The sequence below is a fragment of the Sinocyclocheilus rhinocerous genome, unplaced genomic scaffold (genome assembly GCF_001515625.1).
Source record: "Sinocyclocheilus rhinocerous isolate Xijiao unplaced genomic scaffold, SAMN03320098_v1.1 scaffold1548, whole genome shotgun sequence".
NCBI classification, from domain to species: Eukaryota; Metazoa; Chordata; class Actinopteri; order Cypriniformes; family Cyprinidae; genus Sinocyclocheilus; species Sinocyclocheilus rhinocerous.
In genome coordinates, this window is record NW_015630996.1 from 586961 (window position 1) to 611517 (window position 24557).

The 24557-nt window shown below is 36.4% G+C and overlaps 2 protein-coding genes across 4 annotated transcripts in view; one reads left to right on the forward strand and one right to left on the reverse strand.

Moving 5' to 3' along the window:
- The window catches only part of LOC107740984 (glycerol-3-phosphate acyltransferase 4-like), a 28637-nt gene extending 10688 nt beyond the window's left edge, over positions 1 to 17949 (reverse strand). For 2 of the 3 annotated variants that reach the window (XM_016553550.1, XM_016553551.1), the window contains exons 1-10: positions 17615 to 17949; positions 15920 to 16429; positions 12669 to 12741; positions 12091 to 12427; positions 8486 to 8560; positions 8260 to 8349; positions 6015 to 6108; positions 5806 to 5921; positions 5583 to 5638; positions 4758 to 4843 (exon numbers count right to left, since the gene is read on the reverse strand). In XM_016553550.1, the coding sequence (XP_016409036.1) occupies positions 4758 to 4843; positions 5583 to 5638; positions 5806 to 5921; positions 6015 to 6108; positions 8260 to 8349; positions 8486 to 8560; positions 12091 to 12427; positions 12669 to 12741; positions 15920 to 16087 (1095 nt within the window). In that variant the 5' untranslated portion in view covers positions 16088 to 16429; positions 17615 to 17949. The remainder of the gene's footprint in view (positions 1 to 4757; positions 4844 to 5582; positions 5639 to 5805; positions 5922 to 6014; positions 6109 to 8259; positions 8350 to 8485; positions 8561 to 12090; positions 12428 to 12668; positions 12742 to 15919; positions 16430 to 17614) is intronic. The other variant, XM_016553552.1, reaches the window with a different exon arrangement.
- Positions 17950 to 20134: 2185 nt separating this feature from the next.
- On the forward strand, positions 20135 to 22793 carry LOC107741001 (C2 calcium-dependent domain-containing protein 4C). The gene is made up of 2 exons (XM_016553576.1): positions 20135 to 20177; positions 21612 to 22793. Exon 2 carries the CDS (start codon positions 21636 to 21638, stop codon positions 22791 to 22793), a length of 1158 nt encoding a protein of 385 aa, XP_016409062.1. The 5' UTR covers positions 20135 to 20177; positions 21612 to 21635.
- The last annotated feature ends 1764 nt before the right edge of the window (positions 22794 to 24557 follow it).

The window sequence follows — 24557 nt, forward strand, 5'->3', positions numbered from 1 at the left end:
AAAAAATCAACAATTTTACTTACGAATATTTTATTAAACCAAATGAAATCCAAATTTCTATGAAATCCTCTTTTTAGAGTGCAAGAAGCAAGCATCCATCTCATAATCCAAATCACTGAAATCAAAGTTCAGTATTATAGTGTAAGAATGACAACATATCCACGTGTTCTAGTCTACTAATAATAAAATTATAATCAAAAAACACTTTTTAAAGGAGTATTTACCAGAAATGTTATTTACCAGTAAATGTGCAGTATTTCTGAAAAATAAGAAATTGTTTTTTTTTGTTTTGTTTTTTTAAATAAAATCAATTAATTTGAGATGCTTTTGATTATTAAAATTTAATGGAACCATTAAAATGGAATCCAGAAAATAATGGAAAACAGAATTTGGTAAAGATAAAACTGTAAAACTCAATTAATTAGACAAGCTTTTGGATTAATAAAATTTAATTTAACCATTAATACAGAGTACAGAAAAATGAAAATGGAAAAAAACTGAATTTGGAAATAAAATGAATTTCATAGGGCCCTATAATTATAATTAATTTTTTTGTGGTAATAAAGATAGATGTAAGTGAACAATAGCCTTTAAAATGACTTAAAATACATATATAATAGCAATGAGGCAATAATAATTAGTTCAAATAAAGTATCAAAAGAAGACGCGGGCCTGTTTTAGGCTTCTCCTTATTTTTAGATTTTAGACATCCATCAAGTGATGAGAAAAAAAATTGCCGCGCTGGTGGAAACAACACGAGACCGTGCTACCGCGACTGTCAAGAGTGGCTCAATGGTGTTTAGTGTCCCGCAGCAGCATGTATGGTGCGTGCCGTCAGCGCAGCTGAAAAGTTCTGCGTTCAAATGCATGTAATAGGCTAAAGCTTGCCGCAAAGCATCGGCAAAAGTAATTACCGTGAATGTGTCAGGGGGAAATAGCCTAGTAAGGAAATATTTGAATTATTTACTAAAAAACTAGTGTTTTCTGAGTCGGTGTCGCAAGGATGAAGTTCCTGATCCTGACTCGCCATCTCCTCATTAGACGAAGTGCATCTTTATGGATTATGATTATGATTATAATGAAAGAGTTTTTGTTTTTGATTGTTCGTTTTATTTCGTTAAGTAATAATTTAAAGCTTTCTATAGATATATTTATCATGTCTGTGAGGCATGTATTCGCTGAGTTTCGGTTCTTTTTTGTGAAGTGCTCCTGTTCAAGACCGAGACGGCAGAAAGCGCATCATGTTTGTTTTCTTTATTTTATAAAAGCACAACGTTTTGTTGATTGAGTGAGTGCACACAAATAAAAGTAGACCCTTAACAGTTCCGAATGATGTATTACTCTTACCTTTATGAGCAAAAATGACGGTGTATCCACTGTAAAAAAAAATACAAGTGATCGCGCTGGCGTCTTCATGTCCTGCAAAGCGCGCTTCAGCTTCCACTCTCTGCGCAAACTATTGGACACAGCGCACATTTATCTAGGTTTAACGTTTAAACATTGTTATATGCTTGAACTGTTTAATATCTATAGATTTTATTTTAGGCAAGTCGTGATGATTTGAGAAGGCTAAATTGATCAAACATAGGCTCACTGTCTGCCGCTGGCCGCTTGGTCGTTACTTTAAATGAGTAACGTTAATTAGGCTATGCGAGTAGGCTACTGCTCATGTCTGAAAATAATATATGAAAAACAAAATTATTTTACATAAAATTTTCAACTTCAACTTATTTCAGTTTAAACCATGCCATGTCAACATTTCTAATTTTTTCTTTTTAAGTTTAAGTTTGTCATCCAAAATGTAAAAAAAGTTTTATTTTATTTCAACTAACAAAAATGTAACAAAATTTTTTTTGATAATTTTAGCTAGCAAAAAAAAAAAAAACTGGTACAATTTGGGGTTTCATAAATTTGATTTATTTATTTTGAAGCAAGGAAGCCACAAATCTCACATTTGTTGAACAGCTTTCAGCTATAATATATAATACAACAGGAAAAGTAGCTAGTTGTAAATGTATCCATTTTGATGCATATATATTAGTATTACTCTTACCTTTATGAGCAAAAATGACGGCATATTTTAAGTTGTTTCCACTGAAAAAAATGCAAGTCTAAGACGCCTCCATGTCCTGCAAAGCGCGCTTCAGCTTCCACTCTCCGAACAAACTATTGGATATAGCACACATTTATCTAAGTTTAACGTTTAAACATTGTTACTGTTTTATATCTATAGATTTTATATTAGGCAAGTCGTGATGATTTGAGAAGGCAAAATTTATCAAACAGACTATGATCAACTCACTGTCTGCCGCTGGCCGCTTGGTCGTTACTTTAAAAAAAACAAAAAAAATTATATTTAACTAACTAAAAATGCTCCAAACATTTTTTCTAAATTAACTTAATAAAAACGAAACGAAATAAAATTACTTTGCCATTACATACAAAACTGAACTATTTTAATAGCTGAAACAGTAGTATAAATAAGCTTGGGAGAAGGGGGAAAAAAAGACAGGCTCGGGTCGGACTCGGGCCAAGAATTCTGATGAGCTGTCAGACAAGGGCCGGGCTAGGGCCTGAGCGTCTCGGGCTAGGGCCTAAATTTGAGGCCCGTGCAGGGCTCTAGCCTAGCGTAAATAACGAGAGGCAAACGCAGAAAACAAACGATAATGATGTCTCCGAATACAACAAGATGCTGTGCAGTGCCAAGTTGTAAAAAAAAAAAAAGGGTTTGCGTTAGGAAAGAGTGAATGAACTTTATTTTTAATGAAGATCCAGACTGCGTCAGTAAGAACTTAGTCCTTTGTTCACTTCAATTTGCTGCAGATTCGTTTACAAACAATTCGACACAGGATTTTCAGAAAGATTGAATCTAAAAGACTATGCTGTGCTGACTATATTGGATCCGACAGTAATGTCGCAACACACAAGTGTAAGTAACTGTTTTTATTACATGATCACTATTACTTTGTCTGTTTTTGTCATTATTTCTGAACAAGCTTGTAATTAGGCATTATACACAACAAATGTTCTACAACAAAGTTACGTTATATCTCAAGGTTTTATTTGGTTAGCAAACGGAAAAATAAAGCAGACCGTGCCATTTTCAGTACACATACATACACTCGAGTCGACCTATGTTTATCGTGTTTATATTATTTTACATGTTAATGTTGAGAAAAACAATAAAATCCACATGCTCAGGTGAAAATTTGTTCCTCAGTCTAATAACAATAAGAATGTGCGCCGACAAAGATAACAGTGTGCGAAAAGTTTCTTTGTGTTAAACCTTTGTGCTTAACACTTTGTGTTAAACCACTCTCCCTCGTGGAAACTAAAAGGAAGCATATGTCTCAAGATCATTCCGCTATCATAAGTAATTCCAAACTTAGCAAGGCAGAGACGACATTCTGTGATCAAATATAATAAACTTGTTAACATGCTCCACAGCGCCACCCAGTGCATTTAGTGTTTTTACTTTTTGAATAATAATTGCAGATAGAATATTTGAATGTTCAACTACTTGTGCACACCTCTAGTCCATCTATGAGGAATGTCTGTCAAACATACACAACTGTTAGCCAATCATATCAGTGGGCATTTACTTCCAAGTCTACAATCCGCCACGCCTATTCAAACAGAGCGTTCTAATGAGGGGGGTTAAAAACAGGACAGAAAATAGCCTACTTCTAAATTATGTTTTTTGGTGTAAAAATCTTGATAATATTATAAGAGGACCTCAGAGAACAGAACAAAATAATAAAAAGGCAGTTCATGACCCCTTTAAAAATACAATTATTAATTACTAATACTATTAGTATTACTAATACAAAACAGTCCCTAAGTTTGAAATATGTCCAGTAAGTTTTGAGTGTAAAAGGCACGTGTCAGAGGGTATTTGCACATGTAAATGATCAGTGAAAGAAAAAAATAAGCTCTTTAAGTACTCAAAAGAGGACACTGTGGTCTTAGTAATAGTATTTCTACACTTTGAGAGACTTGATGCCAGGGTGTTATGGGTGGGGTTTTAATCATGTTGCTATGCTGTTTTGGGATATCTAGGTGCTTGCTTACTGGACCAAGTCAAAAGAGTCCACCCCCATGTCCCAAGAGATGGCTCAGGTCTCTCCATCTATGGGATTTTTTTGGTTTCGACAGTTATATCATTCACCAGTATTAACTCAGATCAACCCAGAGAAAAGAAATAGCACACATCAACTCAACATGTCTCACAGTTTTATAGTGTGGTCCAAAAATCTGAGACCACATTAAAAATCTGGTATTTTTTTCTCTCATTTAAACTTGGAAAAAACATTTTAATATTTTGAAACCTGTAAAACAAAGAAATTTGACAAAACAATTCAAAAATATTTCTTCATTATTTTAAGATTTTGTGTAGAAGTAAGTTTATGCAATATTTTTATATGCAATAAACAGATCCAACATGATCATCAGGACTGACACAAAAGCTCTTTCAGCTTGAAAGCTGCTGTTGTTAAAGCAAAAGAGGGCAAACCAAATATTAGGACAATCATTCATAGTCATTTTTTAATTCAAATCATTATGCTGATAATGTAATTCGTAAAAAAAGCAGTGTTTTCATTAGTGGTCTCAGACTACAATGTTTATTATTCTGGTATTATTTATGATCATAGCATGAGCATTACAAGACAAGTTGTGCACCAATATTTCATACTTATGTTCAAGGTTTGTTCACATCCCTTACCCAGAGTATTCATTAGAGAAGTGAGATTTCTGACCTTTATGGCGACGGGGTAGACAGTTGAGGCAATTTCAAAGCTTCCTTTCTTGAACATCATGACTGATGTATTATTAATGCATGTACCTGAAGACAAATTACATGATACACACATGAAACAAACATAATACCATATTAACAACCAGTTCACAACACCTCTTCCATGTTAGTTATTATAACTTTATATACGTATATAAATTAGTGGAGAAACTGTAAAAGGTCAATTGTAATTCATTCAATCACAAACAAGCAAGCAAGCTTTTCAATTACATTACTTCTCTGCCTGTGATCAACAAATGTGTTTAGCTCGCTTTGTGAGAAAAAAATTAACAAACACTGATTTTGAATTATGGATGTCCAGTATTTGTTTTCTGCTGTCTAAAGTTATAATGCCTTTAAATTTAAAAATATATACACCACTGTTTAAAAGTTTGGGGTCAGTAGGTAAAATAAATAAATAAATTATCACGGCTTCTACAAAAATATTAAGCAGCACAACTGTCCTCAAAATTGATAATAATAAAGAATCTGAAGACAAGACACTGAAGATTAGAGTACTGGCTGCTGATATAAAAATATTTTCAAATAAAAATAAAAAACTGTTATTGTAAATTGTAATTATATTTCACAGCATTACTGATTTTACTGTATTTTTGAACAAATAAATGCAGCCTTGATGTCCATAAGAGACTTCTTTCAAAAACATTAAAAATCTTACTGGCCCCAAACATTTTAATGGTAGTGGATGAAGGAAAGGAGATGAAGGAGGTCTCCTCTAGTCTCCCTTTCATATTAATAATAATTTCTGAGAATGAGTTCAGCTCACCTTCGGGGAATATGAGGATGGGCAGTTTGCTTTTGTCTTTTACGTGATCGCTCAACCTGAAATAAAATTCATTTAATTAATGACAATAATGCATATGAGTGTTATAAAAAACACAATTCAGTGAGATATTTGAACTAATAATGTTACAAGCAATCTTTTTAGAGGAATCCAGCACTTCTGTTCAAAAGCCACAGAAATAAGATAAGCTGTAAGGTTGTGTCACCTTTTAGCCACTAGATGGCGATCTTTGACTTCTGAGCGCTCGAACCAAATGTGCGGACAAGCTTTTACCATAGACTTCTGAATGAGCCCCATCAGGCCCCCATGGATCTGACCCACCTATAACACACACATGCAATTAACCCTTTCAGAGCTTCTTTCTCACACACACCAACTACAGTTCCAGTCAAGAAACAACACACACACACTTACCATTGCATAGCAGCCGTCACTGGCCAGTATAATGACGTCAATGGGTGACGTGTGGTTGGCGACACAGATGCCTCCATTCTTGGGTTTATTTTCACTGTCCCAGACAAAGACACAGAGAGAAGATTGTGAGCGGAGAGTGTAAATAGTGGCAGGAGAAGCAGAGCAATGTGAGTTTATGGTAAACAGGCCAAATCTAATGAAAGAGTTTGGGCTGACATGCAACAGTTTTTAGTAGTGTCTTCTTCATGCTATTTTGTTGACACAAATCCCTGAATGTCCCTGTGAAAGTAACCAGTTTGACTGGTCAAGGGAGAGGTCCTGAGAGAAAGACTTTTCTTCTTTTCTTTATTCTTATCATATTTTGGGAGGAAGATAAAATAAGATAGAGAGAGAATGCACAAGGAGGACTGTGACCTGAAATACCACACGATCACATTAAGTATTCTCGTAGCTTCGTAAAATTACGGTTGAACCCCTGATGTCACATGGATTATTTTAACGATGTCCTGGCTACGTTTCTGGACTTGATCGTGGTAAGACCCTTGCTGTCTATGGAGGGTCAGAGAGCTCTCGGATTTCATCAAAAATATCTTCATTTGTGTTCTGAGGATGAACGGAGGTCTTACGGGTTTAGAACGACATAAGGGTGAGTGATTAATGACAGAATTTTCATTTTTGGGTGAACTATCCCTTTAATATTCTCAATCACCAGCTCTCATTCACTGTAACTGCATTGAAAAGAGTGACTAGTACATTCTTCAGAATGCTTTCTTGAGTTTGTGAGCATGTGATTTTAAATGCATGATTTAAGTGTGCAATATGCATGATTGTGATGGTGTGAGATTGTAAGCATGAGTGATTGTTAGTGTGAATGTTAGAATGTGCATTAGTTTGTGTAATTGTGCGACTGCCTGATTAAGAAAGTGTGTGTGATTGTGTGTGTATATGACTGACTGATTGTTAGTGTCTGATTGTGGGAGTGACTGAGCATGTGATTGTGTGCGATTCTGAACGTATATGTGTGTGTTTCTGTGATTGTGAGCTACCGATTGTGAGAGTATGTGTGTGATTGTATGTGTTTACGTGAGTGTTTGATTGTGAGCTTGTGAATGTGTGTGTGATGTTTGTTGATTGTTAAAGTCTGATTGTGAGTGTGTATGTGAATGCTTGTGTGATTGAGAGCATCTAATTGTGAGAGTATGTGTGACTGTGAATGTATGTGAGCATGTGATTGTAAGCCTGATTGTGAAAGTATGCGTGCGATTGTGTTTGTATGTAAGTGTTTGCATGATTGTGAGAATCTCATTGTGAAAGTGATGGTGAGCATGTTATTGTGGGTGTCTGTGTGTGATTGTGAGAATCTTATCGTGAGAGTATTCTTGTGATTGTGCATGTTATGTGAGTGTTTGTGTGATTGTGAGAATATGTGGGTAATTGTGAATATATGCGAGCATGTGATTGTGAGCATATATGTGATTGTGAGCCTAATTGTGAGAGTATGTGTGTGATTGTATGATTCTGAGAATTTCATTGTGAGAGTGATGGTGAGCATGTCATTGTGAGTGTCCTTGTGTGATTGTGAGCATCTGATTGTGATAGTATGCTTGTGATTGTGCATGTATGTGAATGTTTGATTGTGAACATCTGATTGAGAGCGTATTTGTGGGATTGTGTGCATGAAAGTGATTATGAGTGTCTGATTGTGAGAGAGATTGTGGGCATGTCATTGTGAGTGTCCTTGTGTGATTGTGAGCATCTGATTGTGATAGTATGCTTGTGATTGTGCATGTATGTGAATGTTTGATTGTGAACATCTGATTGAGAGCGTATTTGTGGGATTGTGTGCATGAAAGTGATTATGAGTGTCTGATTGTGAGAGAGATTGTGGGCATGTCATTGTGAGTGTCCTTGTGTGATTGTGAGCATCTGATTGTGATAGTATGCTTGTGATCGTGCATGTATGTGAATGTTTGATTGCGAACATCTGATTGTGAGAGAAATTGTGAGCATGTGATTGAGAATGCGAGTGTTTGATTGTGATTATTCTAAATGAGTATTTATGTCTGTGACTGCATGCATGTGGATGCTAATGTGAGTGTGAGCATCTGATAGTGAGAGCTTGTATGTGTGATTGTGAACGTGCGATTTCAGATTGCACAATGACCCAAAATGCCAAGGCTTCAGATGTTTGGAAATTTCCAGTAAGCGTGCGTATGTTCTTCCACACATCTGTGACGCTTCTTACCTGTGATGGTATGTGATGATAGCAGTCAGTGCTCTCACACAAATACGGTAACACATCAGGTGCACTTTCTCACTGAGAAAATGTTTCACCCTGCAAACACACACAGCGACACATTAACATCCATTAATGGCTTCACAGATATGTTGGTTCAGCACTAGTTTAAGAAAGCAAAACAAATGACAAAAAAATCATATAATTTTTTTTTTTATTTAACGAATTTTCCTACCTCCCATTGGGCAGAAAACCAATCATGGTGGTGAAGACAACCAATAGGCTCACTCCTGTGATTGCTAATGTTAACCTGATAAACCAAAAACAAGGCATTTCAGCTCAAACACTGGAACAATCTTTACAAAATGTACCCTTTAAACTATTTTTAATTTAAAAGTGCACAGTAAGTTTTGTTTGCATTTTTCTGGATTTGTGAAACATATGTGAGGATGTGACCTACTCTATGTAGAATATTCAGAGTATTCATCTCATATGAATGTATATCATTTTAATATTTCATCATTCGATTTCAAATTATTTTTATTTTTTATTTGTAGCACAAATTTTTTTAGTTAGCAATAAATTACTAAGTGCACCTTTAATATAAAAAGTCAAGTTTTTACTTTTGAGCCTTTGACTGGAGATACAAAGATAGAACAGGATATTAATGAAATGAAATGGAGAGAATGTAATATGTCACAGGCCAAATATAAACCTACATAGCTATATGATCACCACAGCTCCAAGAGCACGCACTCCCCACCGCACCACAGCTCTGACTCAATGTATGCTGCTGAAAAATGTAAGCAATGACACTGGGCATTTAGGTTTCTGTCCATGATTCAATTAATCCCACAATACCCAGGTGAGAACATCTGATTAAACAGAGCTCAGCTATCAGGCGCTCTTCCTCATCTCAAATATGCACACGGGATGGTGAGGAGTTTCTATTAAAGAATGTGGGTTAAGGCCACGACCCTGACTGACATTAATCCTACACAAGCTCCATATGGCCCTGAGGGGGCGTCAGAATTAGCCTGCATTTTAAGATGCTAAATTCAGACTTGTGTGCCAGAACAGAGCAAGTGTCTCAGGGTGGGCCAGTTAGAATGATGTCAAATTATAATGTCAGCCAATCAAAAATAAGGGTTATTATTTATTTAACACTCTAATTGGCAGTTGAATGTTACAAGAGCTGCTTTTTTTCTGCTCTGTCATATGACATACAGGGGTCCTTGTAAGTATTATAAGGGATGAGAATTTAATGTACAAATGTACCCAACAATGAACCATGTACTGTATCTATGCTGGATTGTTTTATCACAGACATGTAAATGAGAGCAACAGTAGTTCTCTCTGCTCCTTTCTTCATGAAGCAACGGTTTCTAATTTGAATACTCTGTGCTATGTCCCCAACAAAAAAAACACCCAGGAAGTAATACCATAATTTGAGATCCTAGACCACAAAACCAGTCATAACTAGCACAGGTATATTTGTAGCAATAGCCAACAATACATTGTACGGGTCAAAATTATCGGTCAATATTACAAAAATAATACAATATTTTTCTTTTATGTCAAAAATCATTAGGATTTTAAGTAAAGATCATGTTCCATTAAGATATTTTGTAAATTTCCTACCGTAAATATAACAAAACTTAATTTTTGATTAGTAAAATGCATCGCAAAGAACTTCATTTGGATAACTTTAAAGGCGATTTTCTCAATATTTAGATTTTTTTTTGCACCCTCAGATTCCAGATTTTCAAATAGTTGTATCTCGGCCAAATATTGTCCTATCCTAACAAACCATACATCAATGGAAAGCTTATTTATTCAGTTATTCATAAAATTGACCAGATTATGACTGGTTTTGTGGTCCAGGGTCACATTTGTTACATATCGTTGTGTTACTTTGTACGCCAAGGTACTTCAAAGATTACCGATGCACTACCATGGTACATGTCAAAAAACATAAAATTACCATATGTATTAAAAAGCCATGGTAGTACCACAGTGCATTTCAGCACTTGTTAGTTGTTAGCAGAGGCCTCATTTCTCATTGTCTTTTTCATTTTAGCATACTTCTCTTCTAATCTTCCACATCCGTCACTCACCACCACTGCTCATTGCGTCCTAAACTGCCATTCGGCGGTGAAGCCACTGGAAGTGTTCGAGCGGCCATCTTACTATTCCCTACCAGCAAAGGGCATCAATGACTGACAGCCAAAACACTGACCTAAAATCCCCCGATTTGAAGCTTATCGGTCACACAGGATTAGTTTTTATGTTATGTGTATGTAAATTAATTGTTACTTCAGATGTTATCTACAATGTTTATGTCTGTTCGGGCAGGTTAAGGGATATATTGAAATCGTTTAGGTGGGCGTGTCTGCTGTAGGGCTGTCAAAAAAAAAAATTTAATTTCGAATATTCGTCGAATTTAAAATAAAAATCCACATTCGAATGCAAAAACGTTGCATTCTAATTTTAGGTGTGCGTTAAGGAGGCAGCCATATCAGTGGCGCACAAGATGCAATGACGATGTGTCATTGCATTTTAATGTTTTTGTTAGCCTATCCAGTTGAAGCCACTAGATTCAACGCTGCTGCGTTGTCAATTACAAATATTGCGGGAAAAGAAAACATCAATGCGGAGAAGATCTTGTTTATGTCAAAACTGAAACCAAGCTGTTCACACAGAACGCATATTTTGCGCATTTTCTAGAGGGACATCTATCACCGTTGCACTCGCATCTCGCACATACATGATGCTGTTTTGTTTATAGTTGTTTAAGCAACTTAAGGTTTATAAACATTATGCACTTTTTTTCATGGATAGTCATGTTATCTTATGCTCGATGCGCCCTCTTGTGGCCTCAGAAGAGAAGCCAAAAGCTTTTCTTTACCCTAACTGAAATTATGCATTTTAAATTCGAATATAATTCGAATTTTTATAATATTTAAACACAAAATTCGAATTTAGTTTTTCAGCCATTTTGACAGCCCTAGTCTGCTGTGCTCTGCCGACACAGGTAACATCCAACACAAAATATATTTCTTGATGTACGTAATTACGAAAGAAATTTTTAAATGCATATGTTGAGGATCTTGTCCATCTGATGTTTATCATGTTCATCTGATGTACGGTACTGTAATAAATATGATACGTAACTTTTTATACGGAGAGGAAATGGCCAACATTAAACAAATAACCATTTGCATGCCGTTTGCGTTTACGTTGTAAGAATGTACAGGGATTCTTCAGATATAAAAACTCATTAGGTGATGTTTAGTCATTAAAATCATACGATTTCCTATTCATTTCAAAAGAATGTATGGGAATACCAATATGGCGGCTTCACTTTTATGACGTCGTGAGCAATCCAGTTCTCTATTATAGATCAGTGGTTACCACCCAAAATAAGAGATTTAAAAAAAAAATTGTATCAGTTAATATTGGATAAAGTATATCTGCCAATACTCAGGATTTAATTGCAATACTAATTTCTCCTATTTTTACATTTATTTGACCACCTAACGCTTATTAAAGTAATTAGTGAAATAATTTTATAACATTTTTAAATGTAATCTTCAGCAAATCTCAAAATGAATATCCATTTCTCATACTGTACATCACAATGATGTGACACCTAAATTCACTAGTAGCATTTAAAATGACTGATTTTAGTTTTTAATATTTTTTATTTATTTAGACAAAATAGTACAGAATTGTAATATCAGCCATTTATGGGTTATTGGTCATAAAATGTATTCGTATCAGCCAGATTTTTAATATCAGCGCCGTTTAATCTAGAACTCCATTTTCCTTCTTCCTCACCTGAGCGGCAGCAGGAACCCATAACGGATGACAACGCCGAGACCCCACAGCACCGTCAGTCTGGTGCTAATGTGCTGGAAGTTATAGTTGCTCCTGGTCAGCAAGTTCCACGACTCAAGCTCCTCTGCCGTGAAACGTTTGGTAACCTCGTCGTCTACGATGCTTTCAATCCCACGGCGGCAGAAGTAGAAGGTGTCTGACATTTCAAACTCTGATGTGGAAGGGGAGGGGCCTGTGGTGGTGGAGGAGGCGGAGCCATCCAAATCTCGGCTGCTGCCGTTTCGCCGAATCTCTTTGAGCTCCTCTTCCAGCGATGTAGGTTCTTTAGCAATAATGCCTGAGAATAAATAATACATACAATATCAAAACCCTGAAGAAATTATATCTTTAATATGCAACCGAATTAACAGACATCGCCAGTAATTGTTGCCTGAAAATAAAACACCTCAGTTCACATCCTGTGAGATTGACTGAGCACTTGGGAAACGCCAAAACAAGCAATGCCACATGCAGATGAGCACACAGCAGGAGTAATAGATCATTATCCCATAGGTTTACACAGCCACTGACACACGTACCATTAAGACTGTAAGGCTTGTACAGTAGATGGTTCTTCTCCTTGGCTCCTCTTTCCATCCTCACTGTGGCCCACTGGAAAACAAAGAAAAACAAACTCAATTTAAATTGCCACTGCAACATCCTAGTAATGTTTTACTATTGTAAGAATGATCATGATTTGAAAAAAGTATTATCTAAATATTTATGTATACAAATGTATTAAATAATTTAATTCATATTTAACATTCTGATCATGCATGAAATAAACAATTAATGGGGGGGGGGGATATCTTCATTCTTCTTTTTAATTCAAAGTTGCTGCGGTGATGACATATTTGTAGGCCAACGCAGAAGTTAGCAACAATCTGGTTGCCTCTACAAAAACCCAATAGGGTTTTCCATTGGTTTTTGGATTATTGCAGAAAATAAGCTTTGTGACCAACTAAAGTTTATGATTCTTACGTTTTGTTCATCATGCTCTGTTGAAGCCTATATACAGCGGAAGTAAAAAGCTTAAATGGACTACACCACTCACATGATTTCAACATCACCACCATAAAGCTTTCGAAAGTCTTTATTTTAAAAAAGAAATGTTCCTTGACAGTTTGAGTGAAGCAAAAGAACGATTAAAAAACCCCATTCAAAAACCTACTGACTTCAGGACAATGGAACTGGAAGTGCTAAAATGCTACAGGAACTTGTTTCCGGGTTTTGGCCTACAAAAAGAATTTAATCCCTGCAGCACACTATTACAATTCTAATGTACAGTCAGTCAGTCATTATCGAGAAATAAAACTCATACACATCCTCAGTGGATTATATCATAATGGACCTTAAGATAAAACTGCCTGTTTCATGATCTGAAAACACATTGCAATGGACTGTAGCACAAACACACACAGACACGCATACATATTGAATATTCCCCTAGGGAACAACAAGCGCTTTATTGAAAAACTGTGGGAGGAAGGAATAATGTCAGTATGTTAATTCAGGCATGTGGAGCACACAATGCACACAATTGACTTGCTGCACTGAGAATCAGAAAACACTGAAGGGCTGCTATTGATATCTTGCCAAATTAACACAGGTTTTGCTTCAACTTCAATGCCTCAATGTTGGCCTATTAATTTGTCTTATTTCACTAAAATAATTTCATCTAAACCAGGGATTTTTCTAATCTGTAATAAGAGTACTTTGAGATTTTTCATCATTTTGTCCCTGGAGATTATGATACAGTAAAACTTCGCAATCCTAAATGTGCAGCTCAAACTGCAGAGCGGTAGGTGCTACACACAGTCAGGAATAGCACTTTTTAAGCATTTTACTTATGTTTTACTCTAATTTTTAGGAACAAGATCAACTTTATTGCTTCCCCATGACTAGGTTGGCCAAGCTGAATGTTGTTTAACACCTTTAACACGTTTAACTAGAATTTCTCCTTTATTTCAAGAAATTCTCCTGTTTGTTGTTGGAAAATACTTATTTTCAGAAATTTCAGGGAGCAGGACTAGAGTCTCACACACACGTCTGCTCATGCTGTGCGAATGAACACACGGTTACATAACAGCTTCAGACGGATGTGAGGTCATGTTGAAATAAATCAGCCACAGCTGGAGAGGAGCAGCCCCTCAGCTCTTCACTCCACCTCCATTCCTGTCTCTCAACTCCATGATTATAATATGGGGGGAAACAGTGCCATTAAAGGAAGCAAATTATGCATTTTCTAGAAACGGTCACCAGATGTGCATTTGATCAACACGTCCTCCTCATCCAGATCTCATTTCTTGTACCTGGCCTATTAGGCTCTTACGTACACAGAAGCTGTGTTTATATTTAGATCCTAACAGGTTTTGGACCAATAGAAATGCAAACAGTGCACTCAGTAGAAATGCAAACAGTGCACTCAATGTTCAATAACCTCCCAACTCCATCCATATCTTATCAGATGGCCACAATAATATAACATTATGAATATGTAAAACCTGTCAGTGTGCTCTGGAAGCACATGAGAAGTTCACACTACTAAGTGCACTCCATAAATAAAAAAGTATCAAAATGCACCATGTTAGTACCATAATTTTTTGGACAAGGTACTGTGATAATGCCATGTTTTTTTAACATGTATTATGACAGTGCCCTAGTATTATTTGATAAACCTTAGAATGCCATATAAATACCATGGCACATGAATAAGGATGCACAATATTGTTATCATATCAGCTATCTAATGATTCTTGTAAACATTACATTTTTAACTGTTGTTTAAAGGGGTCATATAATGCGATTTCAATTTTTCCTTTCTCTTTGGAGTGTTACAAGCTCTTGGTGCATAAAGAAGATCTGTAAAGTTGCAAAGACTAAAGTCTCAAATCCAAAGAGATATTCTTTATAAAAGTTAAGAGTCAACCACGCCTACCTAAAACGGCTCGTTCTAACACATCCCCACGTCTACGTCATGATGTGGGAAGATTTGCATAACACCACCCAAATGTTCACGCAAAGAAAGAAAGCGTAACTTTTATTCTCGCTGTAGTATTGATGCCGCAAGCCCGCCGGCCGCGCCGTTCTCAAGAGAGAGCAGTTTACTCTGCTCTCTCAAGCCGAACTCCGGCCTCCGCTCACATTGCTCACTCTCACTCCGCCGTGTCTCTTCGCTCCGGCCGGACAGGGCATCACAATATGGTAAGGGGCGTAACATTTCCGTCACACGCTTGAGGTATTCGGCCAATCACAACACACTGGATAGCTGGCCAATCAGAGCACACCTCGCTTTTTCAGACCGATGAGCTTTGTAAAAATCGACGCGTTTCAGAAAGGCGGGGCATAGAGGAGAAACAATAATGTACAGTATGTGGAAAATAATGTGTTTTTGAACCTTAAACCGCATAAACACATTTCATTACACCAAATACACAAAATAATGTTCTTTTTAGCAACATCATATGACCCCTTTAATGTTTACATTTTGATTTTAAAACTTAAATTTTTTTTTTATGCAAATCATTTAATAACCGTTTAATGTCATATTTTGCAAATATCATAACAGATACATACATTTTTCTTACTGTACATTACAATGTTGTGATGCCTAAATTCATTTATCGCATTTAAAACAACTGATTTAATTTGACTGAACGATTGGTTATTCATCTCTCTCACTCCAACCTTCCTGTCAACTCTATGCTATTCAGTAAACAAATGCAAGGCCACAAATAAATCAGTCTGAACAACAGCATCCTGAAAGAGAGCAAGATGGCCTTCAACTCACCTTAAACACCTTGAGCAGCGTCTTCATGTAGAGGCCGCGGATACCGAAGGACAGACCGAAAATGGCAGGAACGATGATGAAGACCAAGAGCAGTGTGAACCAGACAGTGAAAGAGATGCCCAACAGCATGCACAGCAGATTATTGAAAGGAGACATAAAAGGGCCCATTTTTACAAAATGAAAAAGTGGTTTGTTTTTATGAAGAAAATAAATAAATTGGGGAAAGAAAAGTGGACACCCCAAAAAGGCAGCTTTCTCTGGCACTTTTAGGGTCAAAGTCTCCAGAGCATGAGGTGGAATGGGTCCATAAATAAGTCAGGTGACATAATAAAGTCTTTCATTTCCATTGGCGCATGACTGGATGAAGCAAACACATCATTCTGCATGTGGCACTGCCCAGAGGCGATTTACTTTGCATTTAATGATGCATATTCTTCAACACTGGCAATTCAGATGACTGTAGGCTCAGAACTTGACAGCTCTTCGCTCAGAACCCTGAAATAAAGAAACCTGGAGAATGTGGAGGAAACACAAACAGGAAAGGATTACAATTCACTCAAGTACATGCTTATTCAAATCAAACCGATAGTGACTGAACACACCAAAGTAAACGCAACAGGTTGATCACAAAGCCAAACAGAGTGGCCTGGAGCTACACTGGGACCTCAAACAAGGACACGTTTGAGTCATAGAGCTCCCACGAGTACAGTGGTGGGAGAGAGACACACTTACATAACAGAGAAGAGAAGAGAAGAGAAGAGAAGAGAAGAGAAGAGAACTAATGCAACTCATTCTGAATTTTACTTTAAGTACCAAACTAAAATATACTGTCCATACAATATGAAACCATTGTTTTTATTGTTTACTCAAACTAACTATTTTCAGTACGTGATATAAAACTAAAATAAAACAAAATATACTTTTTTTTTTTTTTATCTAAACTTAAACTCAAAACGAAAATTCAAAATGTTGCCTTGGCAAATAACTGAAATAAAATAAATGTAAGTAATTAAGTAGTTAATGAGGTAATAAAATTAACAAAACCTAAATAAAATAAAAGCTATATATAAATATTAAAAACACTAATAAAAATGAAAGCACATAAATTCAAACGTATACTCAAATTAAAATAAAATCTGAAAATAGAAAAGCTAAATGATAATTCTAAAAATTTATAAATAATAGTATTAATAAATTAAATAATTATTTAATATAAATAATACTAAAATAACAGTCTGAAACTGACCAAAGAAAACCGAGTAAATCTGAAGCACTAAACTATGGAAAGTAACCTACTTAAATCACTATTTTTTCAAAGTCATGACCTTAGTAATGATCTTTAAAAAAGAAAAAGAAAAAGGCATGCAGTTGAGGAACCGTTTATTGGGCTATCCAGGTAAATTAACTGGGAATAATTTGGAATAAATTGATTAAAATGATTTGCTTTATGTTAAAATAAAGTGAATGACAATTATATTTTACATTCAAATGCATTTCATTGACTGTTCTAAATAAAATAAAATTAAGTAAAATTAATTTGATTTAGAGGTTTAAATAACAAGGAGGAAACAAAAACTTTCCTTAGAAATGTAGCCGAATAAGTAATGAGTTTCAATAGCACTTGACTACAATTAAACAAAATCCTTAAGCAGTTGTAGCCTAATAGTAATGAGGTACAATTAATCGAGTACTTACACGACAGGTTATATTATATCCCTGTTCGAAACAAAAACTGAACGTCTCACCGATCATTTCACAGACGCGTCGCTCATGATCCGCGCGTCGCGTGCGCTGTATCTACACAAACACTCGGCGCTTTTGTGGAGCTGCTCCGTTCTCGAGCCGAAGGCGCGTCCTCACACCGGCAGAGCAGACTGTCACGGAGAAGATGCAAGACCGAAGATCCGCGTGTCGTGAGGGACGTACGAGCTGACGCGTGTCTGTCTGTGACCACATCACGGGAGTTTTGTCAGACGCCCGTCTGTCTGTCTGCAGCTCAGATAACACAATCCGCTACTGCGACACAGTCAGATCTCAACGCGTCTCACTGGAGAATTGTGTACTCTAAAACTAACCATAAGTTATATTCCTAGATTAAAAGATTGGTATAAATGGTACAGATTCGCTCTAGAAATTGCTAAAATTTATTTTATAAAGTAGCTAGTAATCATAAACGAATTTGGTTGGTTAATCCTGAGAAGCGCTGAGAAAAGTAACAGATTGTGTGTGATCACGCTATCAATGTGCTGCTTCCGCCACAGGCTGAATAATAACTCACATCTTTACAACTAAACCGAGAAGCTCACGTAGCATTTAATTTAACAAAAAAAAAACAGTGCAAAAATTAAATATAAAAATTATTATATTTCTGACCAATTAGAGACAACTTTCGAGTCTCTAACCCTACCATGTTCTTTTTCTAATGATCAGTATCAGCGAGTCAAAAGCGCTTTCTACTGGCCAACAACTAAATAATCCAGATGTAGACTACCTTACCGAGATACTGAAAAAAACTTTTAAATCCTAAAAAGCTAAAATAACTGTTTTCAAAAAGCATAAGTACTTACACTAAAATCCACTAGGTGGTACTGCAGCACTGTATTCAGTGTCAATGTCAATTTGTATATAGGCTACATATATATTTCCCCCGTTTTAATAGGCCCAGAAACATTAATACGGCCCAAAAACCTTCAAACTGTTAAATGTCACTCAACGAATATTGTTGTCAATGGCTTTTGATTATCTCTCCAAACTCACTGTAGGAATCACCAGTAAAAGGCCAATGAGACACACAAAAAAATTAATAAGAAAAACATTCTAAAACATTTTTTTTCTTTTGTGAAACAGTATATGGTTATGTGTATTGTTTTGAGGATTTCAGTAGTTTATTGCGAATACACAGCCAGTTTCATAATGTTTATGATAGAATTAACCACCTCCTAATGAATTACAATATTGCATATGATTATATACAGATACAGTAGGCTATCTGCATTGTATGATGTTTACATTTACATTTAGTCATTTAGCAGACGCTTTTATCCAAAGCAACTTACAAATGAGGACAATGGAAGCAATCAAAATCAACAAAAGAGCAATGATATATTATTATTATTATTATTATTATTATTATATATATATGATGTTTGTAAATAAAAGTGCCATAATGTGAGCAGATGAAAACCACTAAAAGCAAACAATAACTCCTCAAAATGATGATTACATAATACATACAAAAATCATGAAACTTCCATTACAAACAAACAGATACACAACAAAAGACATACCCAGAGAAGGAGCGGAGTACAGTATTGTGAATAATTCCACCCACCAAAACCCTGACGTCAATCTTTGATGGGGACAGTAGACTCAGCGGGACTTCTGACCCCACTACATGAAGGCTGAAGCGGAGAACAGAGCCTGACCAGACTGTTTTCTAAGCAAAGGTTTCTCTTTGAAGTGACACCAGTGATCTCACTGTTGACCTTTAAATGTGAAAGAAAAATAACAAATATTTCATTATCTATGTGACAATGGAAGCAATCAGAATCAACAAAAGAGCAATGATATATTATTATTATTATTATTATTATTATATATATGATGTTTGTAAATAAAAGTGCCATAATGTGAGCAGATGAAAACCACTAAAAGCAAACAATAACTCCTCAAAATGATGATTACATAATACATACAAAAATCATGAAACTTCCATTACAAACAAACAGATACACAACAAAAGACATACCCAGAGAAGGAGCGGAGTACAGTATTGTGAATAATTCCACCCACCAAAACCCTGACGTCAATCTTTGATGGGGACAGTAGACTCAGCGGGACTTCTGACCCCACTACATGAAGGCTGAAGCGGAGAACAGAGCCTGACCAGACTGTTTTCTAAGCAAAGGTTTCTCTTTGAAGTGACACCAGTGATCTCACTGTTGACCTTTAAATGTGAAAGAAAAATAACAAATATTTCATTATCTATGTGCATCTGATCTGAGAACAGTGTGGCTCTCTGTGATAGAAATGTTTTATGGGTTACTGATTGTGGGAGCTTTTCTGAAATCAGTTTCAAGGATTTTAGTTGATAAGGCTATACAGAGGAAAGAGAGAGGCAGCCTATGGGACAGAAAGTCTGCTGTGATTGGCCACTGTGCATTGAAATATATGATGGATTGACCTGAACTGAACATTAAAACTATACACTGACCACACAGAGTAACTCACAGATCTCCACTGCAGATCATCCAGACAGGTAAGGACAAAATCATCAATCTATGGTTGACATAATAAATGCTAATAGTTCACAAAAAGGTTAATTTTTGTTCAAATTAGTTCAATGAACTAACAATAAACAATACTTTTACATTCAACACTCTATGTTAATGTTAACTTCTACATAATACATGTTTAACATTTTAGCTTGTAGGTATAACTTAACATTAATGTATAATAAACAAACATGAATTATCAACGAACAAGTAGTAGTATATTTATAAATAACATTAACAGATGCCCGCCTTCTATTGCTGCCACACAAGATTTTACCTTGACTGAGGTTGAGTAACTCAAACAGTAACTTATAGTTATATTATAAAATAAGAACTGTGTGACTTTTGATTCTTGAAAATATGTAACAAATGTTATTAAATTATCCAGTAGAAAACTGTTCTTGACTCATAACTTAAATAATATTTTCTAGTCAAATGTATCTCTTCCTGAGACTTAGTATTATTCCATTAAAAGTATTTGGTAATATTAATATCAAGTAATAAAATGATTATATCACTACTGTTTAATAATTTTATGCTTTCTTATTTGAGATACAGTAAATTATTTTATTTGTATTTTTTCTAGAGTTACAGTTACCTCTAACCGGTTACTTCTAATGGGGGCAACTCTAACGCTCTAATAAATTTAATATAAATATCTGGCCTTTCTTAATGTAAATATATTAGTGGTAATATTGGCACATATAGCTTTAATTTACACACAACGGCATTATAATTTGCACAAGATGAAAGATATTTATTCAATCAAAGATTTTAGATTACAGCTTAAAATGTCATATTTGTTTTATTATAAGTGTGTCCCAATTTGTCTATTTATGCACTATCACTATTCTTTGCCATATTGTAGAATAAATAGTGTGTGTATTGTGTTAACACTGAAAATTCGAACAAGAACAAGTGCACCCAGATGATGCACTTATTTAACCGGGAAAAAAAGTGTGGATTATTGGATTGAAAGACAAGGGCTATCAGACTCTGATGCTGGATCCCAAACTGTACATAGTGAATAGTATATGTGTACAGTGTATAGTTCATCACTTGGGTTGGGTCACAACTTATGTCTCACAATTGTTTAAAATGGTATTAATTTACCATTAAAGAGATATATGTTCTAAAAATGAAAATTCTGTCATCATGTCATTACAAACCTATATGATTTTCTTTCTTCTGTGAAGCATAAAAGAAAACATTTTGAGAAATGTCTCAGTGTTGTTATTTGCAAATTCAGTGGCAGTCAATGGGTATCGGTTCGGCAACCAACATCCTTCAAAATATCTTCTTCTGTGTTCTGCACCAGAAAAAAGTCAAACAGGTTTGGAAGAACATGAGAGTAAATGACGACAGAATTTTTCATTTTTGACTGAACTAACCCTTGAACCTTTTCTTTCACTTTGCAGAGTTGATCAGCATTATCAATCACAATGTGGATCCTCCAGAAACTGCAGGCGGGAGCAGAAAGTCTCCCGGTGCAGATCAATCACCTCATCAGCAAAAACAAAGAGGAGATTTCGGCCAAGACCAGCATCTTCAATAAACTGCACAGCAACGTCCTCACACCTGATAAAATCCCTGACTTCTTCCTGCCGCCCAAGCTGACCAAGCGCTGCCTCATGGCAGACGCTGAAAAAATCTCACAGTGTCTGAACGAAGAAAAAAAAGCTCCCAGCTTCGCAAAAACATCACTGTCAAGACCTGGTACCGCCCAGCCACTGAGAGCGAGTCTAAATAAACCTACAGCAGTTTTAAACAAACTCAAACCCATCCCATATTCACTGAGATGCTACGAGTCCGGTTTATTCGAGAGTCCGAACACGCGTCGCAAAGAGTCTTTGTTCCATTCCACACTTACCAGTTACACACTAGAGCGAATGACCATCAAAACACCCAAACTGTCCTGCAGAGCAGTGCTGAAGACGGCCAGCACTGAGAGTGACACGCCCTCTGCTGACTCCTCCCCTTACTCAACACCTCCACCAATCAGAAGAGAGGATTTCACCATCTCTGAAGAGCCGCTTCAGCAAGATGTTCATGCCTCCAGAGACGAGAAAAAGAGAGTTCACGCCACTCCAGACAAAAAGTTCCCGTCAAAAGTCCCTCATCGTGCGAAAGTTATTCAAACGTCCTGTTGCGCCAAACTAGCCCCGCCCATCCAGTTCCCCCTGGACATGCTGCACTGCCAGGAACGCTTCCATCAGGAGCACGTGCTTCCTCTGCCTCAGAGAGGCCGGGTGCGCGTCTCTGCCTTCAGGACCAGCGTGGCCCAGTGCTCTACGACAATTCGCATCCGCGTGATCTCGGTGGAAGGCTTGAGAGATCTCGCTGACCTTCGACCTCTGACCTGCAGCTTGACCCTAAGCCTCACCCCAGGCAAGCTGCAGCGGCAACACAGCGCCATCATCAGGAACTGCCGTAACCCTGTGTTCAATGAAGATTTCTTCTTCCAGGAGCCCGAGGAGCAGCAGGGCAGTCTGGGAGATCTGGCGCTCAGACTGAAGGTGCTGGATAAGGCCTCAGGACTGGGCCGAGGAGTGGTGCTGGGGATTGTCATCAAACCTCTCTGTCAGCTACTGCCACTGTGATGCAAACACACATGGAAATTGTGCTCCATTTGTAGTACTATATGTGTGATAGTGCTCTGTTTGCAGTTCTAAATTAGCAAGAGTTAGTGTTTGTGAGCCATGGAAGGTCAATGCTCCCTGTTGAAAAACCCAGCATATGCTGGTTAGGTATGTTTTGAAGCATGACTGCTGGTTTGAGCTGCTTTAAGCTGGTCATGTGCTGGTCCTAAGCTGGTCCTAAGCAACTAGCTCCTGCTCAGGACCAGCTTAGGACCAGCACACGAACAGCTAAGAACCAGCTTAAACCAGCAGTCATGCTTCAAAACATACCTAACCAGCATATGCTGGGTTTTTTCAACAGGGCTGTACTGACGTCATGATCCAAAAGGATCTGGATAATTGATGTTGCAAACATGTTTAAAAATGATTGGGTAAAAATGGTTGTTCAGTGCAGAGCTCCTAAAGGGACATGGGTGATGGAAAAGAAAGTTTAGACCAAAAATTTGCACTGCTATGAGAAACTCTGCATTCCCTCACAAAACTTTTTTGATTCCCCAAGAGACTTTGTGTTCCTTTGCGAGTCTTGCATTACCCAGAGAAACTTTGCATGTGCTCATAAAACCTTTGCGTTCCCTCATAAGCTTTGCAATCCCCAATAAACTGTTTTTACTCACAAAACTTTCGCATTTCCCTCACAACACTTTTGTATCTCCCTGAGAATCTTTGCATTCTCTCACAAGTTTTTGCGTCTCCTGAGAAACTGTTCACTCGCAAAAATTTGCATGACCCCAAGAAACTTTAAATTTATTTGCAAAACTTTCACATTTTTTCCCAAGAAACTTTGTGTTCGCCTACAAAACTTTTGCACTCTCCCAAGAAGCTTTGCATTTGCTCACAGAAGCAGCGAACACAAATACATTTTTCTTCCCATATATTTTCCTTCACCATGTGCCCTTAGGGGCTCCAGTTCAAATCAGATTTTCCTTTATTTTTGCAATGCAAGGAAACTTCATGCTAGTTACTATGATCGGAGCTATGTGTTTGACAGTGTTTAATTAGACTTCTAAACACAACCTACATCCAGCCATAATGATTAAGTAAAAAATGAACTGTAAATGAATAGATCTTGTGAACTGCACAGATGTTACACAGTGTTAGACACATGTGCTGATCACTGAGCATTAAGCATCATGATGCTTGTGTTGTTCTTAATTGTGTTGTGAGTATTTACTGTATGCATCTCACATTTATGAAACTTTTAAATAGACATATTATAGTAGTTTAAATCTCTCGGAATGTGGATTTAAGAGATAACAAGAAAACAATTCAGAAAAGTACAGAAATAATATAGAATTTCAAAAAGGCAAAATTTAAAAGAGATGTCTGTTTCGATTATTTAAAAAATAAAATAAAATAAAACTATAAAAGTTGTTACCAAAAATGTTTATATTTTCACATCTGATTAAAAAAGGTCTAATCACAGGTGATTTGTCAATACTTAAAATTGTTTTGTTGTTTACTCCAGTGTCATTTTAGTATAATTTATATTTGATATACAATTCAAGTATTTATATTTTTATATTTTCGAGTTTTAATTTCAATTTCAATAGTTTTTGGCCAGGCAGCGCATGAGATGGTTGATATCCCATCATGTTCGCAGTGTCAATAATATCTACAAAGATATAAGTGTAATTTCATGACATGGTCTATATGTAGCCACGATTTAGCTCTAAATTGGACGGGCTACGAGTAGTCTGCTTTTAGCCCACCCGGCGAAATCGAGGC

Coding starts and splice junctions, on each gene's coding strand:
- LOC107741001 (XM_016553576.1), top strand. CDS start 21,636: ATGTGGATCCTCCAGAAACTGCAGGCGGGAGCAGAAAGTCTCCCGGTG.